The 6,000-nt window shown below is 34.3% G+C and overlaps 1 protein-coding gene across 1 annotated transcript; it reads left to right on the top strand.

Moving 5' to 3' along the window:
- The first annotated feature begins 1,843 nt into the window (after positions 1 to 1,843).
- LOC134274006 (synaptonemal complex protein 1-like) lies at positions 1,844 to 5,764 on the top strand. The gene is made up of 6 exons (XM_062756234.1): positions 1,844 to 2,194; positions 2,733 to 3,379; positions 3,959 to 4,133; positions 4,358 to 4,429; positions 4,594 to 4,707; positions 4,817 to 5,764. The coding sequence occupies exons 1-6, from the start codon at positions 1,844 to 1,846 to the stop codon at positions 5,624 to 5,626; spliced, it is 2,169 nt and encodes a 722-aa protein (XP_062612218.1). The 3' UTR covers positions 5,627 to 5,764.
- Positions 5,765 to 6,000: the final 236 nt, after the last annotated feature.

Below are 6,000 nucleotides of genomic sequence, written 5' to 3'. Positions count from 1 at the left end.
GAAGAAATCAAAATCAGGAATCCACTACATTAATTTTTTTTCTTGAACAGCGTCCAAACCCGCACGTCATGAGGAGTAAAGGAGTTTTTGGGATAAAGAGAAAATTATTTTTTCTTCACATTACAATATTAGCCAGATCTTTCGCCTTTTGGCTTGTTTCATTTTCCAAACTTGAAAAAAACACCTATCAGATGAATTAAACGAGTCCAGGAAATCATAATATATGGCATTTTCCAGTATACTAAGAGTCATACCCAAAAATGAGTTCTAAAAACAAGTAGAAATTGGATAAACATTTTTACGGATATGTTTTAATTAAAAAAAAGAATATTAAGGTCAAGATCTAGTAAATGAAGGGTGCCTACAGATTCATCAAATTCAAGAAATGAAATCCTCTAATGATGCTTTATAACTTTAGCTTGGTCAAAAAAGGTGTTTCGGGGCATAATTTGTTGAAAAAAATAAAATGAAATACAATATTTTAAACTGTCATTTTTAATGAAAAATGAAGAAAACCAGTCATGAATATAGGAGTTTTTTTCCATATCACACGAACAAAATGTATCCAGATTGCCTACAGTCTTTCAGAAAACTGTAATTTTTATGTTCTTGGTCTCTTCTTTTAAATAATCTTAATTTTAATATAGGTATCCGGACTACTTTTCATGTGATTTCAAATTGAATTCCATGAAAATACTTTATTTTCTACATAATTTTATTAGAGCTGTAAAGTACGGGAAAAAGAAAGTTGAAAGTGATTATGACGTCATAATGGATCTAGCACCAAAAAGTTAGTCTAAAGACATTTACCAGATTTTGACCTTAAGTTAAATTATTAAGACTAAATTTTTGTTCTGAGCACCGAGGACATATTATTTATTGATATTTATTTATAAGCTTTTTTAAAATACTAGACTAAGTATATCATTTTCGACTGATGCTCTTTACTATTAATACATGCCATCGTTATTTATCCAGTCTAATTTTAGATCCATTCTTACGATATTAGCTCCACCTCTCATGCATAAATAATATTCAATCAAGGGCAGGTAACTGTAAATTATCTTTATTTGGAAAACCGTAAGGACAAAAACATGACAGTTATTTAACATTCAAATTGAGGGTCTATTCGACGGACCACTGTAGTTAATATATAAAATGGAAAAGAGGTTAAGATGTAAAAGAACAGAAGCGACCAAAAGAGACCCGAAACAAAGCATTATATGCAGTCATCATTTGATTGTGAAAGAAGTTAAAACTTAACTCCCTCTCCCCTCCTTAATACAGACACACACCCTCCCTCACACACACACCCTAACATACACGCCGTACCACACACACATATACACACACCCTCCCTCACACACACACACACATATGGAGGGTAATCGGGTAATCGTGTTCAAAAACTTGTAAATGGAATCTTGAAAGATTGTTAATTCAAATTTGTAATCGTATCAGTTTCATAGTATACATCCAAGCATGTAGTTCTGAATTTACAACTGTGTTGACTTTAAGTTCAAATTATGAATGTGTGCATCTTTGATGTTGTCAACTGTGACAATTCACAGCTCCTCCTACAAATGTAAAGTCTACATGATTACGAGAACTATGGAGGGCCATCAGTGCCACAATTCCTTTTTAATATTTCTTTTTAATTTTCATTATAACTTCTTGTTTTCCAAATTAAATACATGTAAATTATAACGACGTCATTATTTTTTCAATTTCTTTTTTTAGTTCTAACTTCTTGTTTATATTTTCTAGATCTATTTTATTTCCTTCGTGGCCGTAGGGTCCGGGGCCCCATAGATTGTCGAGCAACGTTGTGAAAAGGTCAAACATGAACCCTCACTCTGCTGAAAATTTTGAGAGATCAAGATCTCCTAACTCAATTTTTAGCTTCAAAAAGCGAACAGAAATTGATGACATTGGAACTTCACAACCCGATGTTCAAGAAGACTCCGATTTTATTGCTCATGGTTTTCAAGTGGATTCGTCTGAAACAAATATAGATACAACTTCTTCTGATTTAAACCTGGAACATGCAGAGAAGAAGCAACAAGAGGATCCTGAGTCACCAGTTAAGAAGCTGATGGATTTTATGCAGGAGATGCGTGATGTTGACATAGAAAAATGCTATCAAGACTACAAAACAATGATGGAATCCAGAGATCGAACATTTACAAAAGAAGTAAATTACATATATTGATTGATTGATTGATTGTATACTGTTTAACGTCCATCTCGAGAATTTTTCACTCATACGGAGACGCCACCGCTTTCTGGTGGAGAAAAATTTTGTCCTATGCTCGGCACTAACGGCCTTTGAGCAGGGAGGAATCTTTAGCGTGTCAGCAGCTTCTGCGACTCGGAACCTCGCTTTATAAGGTCTTATCCGAAGGACAGGTCTCCTCGTCCCACAGAGGGATTCGAACCCGCGACGTAAGGATTGTAACTCCTTACTTCGCGACTCTAGAGCAGACGCTCTAACCAGTGCGCCACACGGGCGACAGTAAAATGCTTATTGCATATATACAGTGTATGTATGTAGGTCTGAAGAATTTAATGAAAGCGCTTACATTTCAATAAGTGTTGCATTTTATTTTCATATTTATTCCTGAACACTGGGACATTTCTTTCTTTTTTTATATTCTGTACATGTTTTAATTGAAAATTTGGCATTGAGTCAATATGATCACACTTTCAAACAATATTCTTCAATTATATAGGAAGTGCATGCTGAATTTAGGAAGCCCTCTACTAAAGGGTATAAGAAAACTGAATCAAGATACGGACAGGAAGAAGACGAGTTTCTGAGTGAGAGAGATCGGCTTCAGAAGAAAGTGGACGAACTGTGCGTTAAGATGGAAGCATTTGAGAAAAAAGAGAAAAACTACAGTCATACAGATTCATTTGAAAAAGAAATTGACAAGATAAAGCAAGAATATGAAGAGAAATATAGAGAGTTGAATGACAACTGCAAGAAAGCTCTTGAAAAAAGATTCTCAGAGGAAATGGAAAAAGAGAATAAGTTAAATGAAGACATTAGGATACTACAGAGGCAGATACAAACTTACCAGGAAATGTTTTTAGAGAAAACCGAAACAGAGACAAAATTAAAAGAAGACAATGAAAAACTCAAGAAGCATATAGAAGCTAATCAGGAAACTCTCTCAGGTCAAATGAAAAAAAATATAAAGTTAACAAAAGACATTGGAAAACTACGAAAAGAGTTTGAAGCTAAACAGGAAATGGAATCAAAATTATTTGGTGAAGTTGAACATTATAAGATGGCTCATGAGATGGCATTAAATCAATCAAAAGAGGAAATAAACAAACTTGAGAAAGAAAATAGAGATTTGCGTGCTCTGAAAAGGTGAATATACAAAATCCCAGAACGTTATTTATCAGCAAATTAAAAAAGCAATACATATGCAGCTTATTTGTTGTCCCTCTCTTTCACTGAAAGTTGGGGATGATAATTTTGTCTGTCTGTCTGTCTGTCTGTTTTTCTGTCTGTCTGTAACACTTTCATTTCTGCTCTATATCTGCAAAAGCTTTTGAAATGAAAGTTACACAGTATCTCTCAAGAACTATGAAAGACCCCTGTTGATTTTGAGGTAAAAAATTCAAGGTCATACATGTATATTAATAAATTTCGTCTTTTTTAACATTTACATTTCCGCACGATATCTCGAGAAGCCATTGAGCTTTTGCATTGGAATTTTATACCAAAAGAGTTTTTTATGCACTTAAAAAGACTCCTATTTGAGATCAAAAGATCAAAGGTCATGGTCATAAATACATGAATTCTTTGAGTGTGCCGTCCCTTCAATCCCCCCCACTTAGATCCGCGCATGTTTTTCTTTTTCTTAAGTGGGGGACATAGATTCTCTGAATTAGATTGTTTAGACTAAAACTTATCCATATATCAATGTATATTTTTCATCTTCAGATTAAGTAAAGAAATGCACAGTGTTACAAATCTTAATGATTCTAACGCTCCAACAAAAATCGCTGAGAAGTACAACGAACTTTATGACAACGAATGGACAGATGCCTTTAATTCTCTCACAAATGAAGTGTACCAAGACGAGAGTGCTATAAAAGAACTACTGGATTTAATACAGGTTCATAAACAATGCAAAATCAGATTAAGACAAAATTTTAATCTTAAAAATGAAATTTATCCTGACACATCAGAAAATTTTTTCTAATTTAAATTATGAATATTTTCTAAATATGTAATTACTGGTACTTGTTGAATTTAAGATACTAGTATATGATACAGTAAAGTATACATTTGTACTATAAATGTATATTTATGATTGAATCTTATTTTTTTTAATCCCAGGCTGCCTATTCTTTCTGTAAAGATGCAGCAGTGCATCAGATGGAGAACTTGAAAAAAGCTTTGACTAATGTGGTAAGTTCTTTTACCTCCATCTTGATTTCATCCAGTAGCAGAAGAACTAAGGCGGAAGCCTGTCCACTTCTCTAAAGAGAATAATAAAGTAACAGTCGAAAGAATAACTGCACATTATAGTACAGGTGTACTCTGGCTACAGTCCCTTGTCTTTTTGTATTTAGAGCAGTTTACCGCGAGATGCCTCCGTTGTGGAGTACAGCATTGATCCCCAGACAGAGAAAATGTTGGAAGAAATAAGAAAATCCCAAAAGATGTCTGCAGAGACTTTGTTTAAGGTACTCAAAATACTTGTAAATATGCATACAAAACATGATATTTGGCAATAAATTTGAGAATACATGTTATGTATGAAACTAAAAATATATTTAATTTTTATTTTTATAGAACTTTGAATATAGTGAAGGTTTCAAAGCTGTGTATAAAAGAGTTCGACAGTACACAGTCAAATGTTTGGAGATATGCTGGTTGATGAACATGCATAATCCTCCTGTGGCCCTGGGAAAGCCCCCAGCTGAAGGTTCTCCTTTGGACAACAGCATGTACAAAGAATACACAAAGACCGGGTTTACCGTCCAGTATGTGGTATGGCTTCCTCTTCTACTGCATGAAAATGGTGCTCTACTGCAGAAAGGAGTAGCACAGCCTTATCCAAGAGATAAATCTATCCGCCAAAGACGTACCAAGACAGAAGATGCTAACAGAGAATCGCAATACAGTGGCAGATATCCTCATTCAGAGGAGAAGGCGCCTTTAGAAACAAATGTTGATGACTGTTTTAAGCAACCAGATAGAACTCAGAGGAGTACCACTAAAAGCCATTTGAGAGAAACAACTCCAGCAACCGTCTCATCCAGTTCCATGGGTCCAGACAACTACAAGTTCCTGTATGGTGAAAACACAGGAAATTATGCAACAAATGTTACCCCAAAACAGCAGACTACAAGTACTACAGCTACCAGCAAAGTTTTCCTCTATCCAAACTCTTCTTCATCAGCAGTACCAAGAACACACACAAGTTCAAGTAGAACTTCAACAGGAAACTTCAGAGCAAACTATAGCTCTCCTGTTGATGATCCTTACTATGACACTCCCAGGGTGGTTAATGTTAGTGGTCGAGAATATGTGAAATATCAAGGGCAATATTATACATATTCACAGTGGATTGCACTAAAATTTGGTAGTTCTAATGCATAATGGTGTAAGAAATTTAAAACTTGCCTATAGATTAATTTTGTTTAGAGAACATTTTAACATATATATGAACTCAAATTGTAATTACCAATAATGTGCATTTTAATTGTCTTACTTTTTCACATATCAGTAGTTGTTATTACTTGGTTTCCCTTTATTTTATTTTAACTAGAGTTTTATGAAAGTTACAGTTTGAAATAAAAAATGTAACAGTTCTTACATTTCTGTATTATGATATGAATTCCAAAGAAGATGTGCAAGCAAGCAATCAAAAGCCTATTGTGCAACAATAAACTGAACAAGAGGCCCATGGGCCACATCATTCAGCTGAGTGACTTTGTCCATGCTATTCTTTACCAAATTTCCCCTTCATAATA

Source organism: Saccostrea cucullata, unplaced genomic scaffold (genome assembly GCF_032062105.1).
Source record: "Saccostrea cucullata isolate Sc308-1 unplaced genomic scaffold, CSIRO_AGI_Scuc_v1 ctg7733, whole genome shotgun sequence".
Classification (NCBI taxonomy): domain Eukaryota; kingdom Metazoa; phylum Mollusca; class Bivalvia; order Ostreida; family Ostreidae; genus Saccostrea; species Saccostrea cuccullata.
Note: the sequence above shows the minus strand (reverse complement) of the source record. Positions and strands in the feature narration are given on the sequence as shown.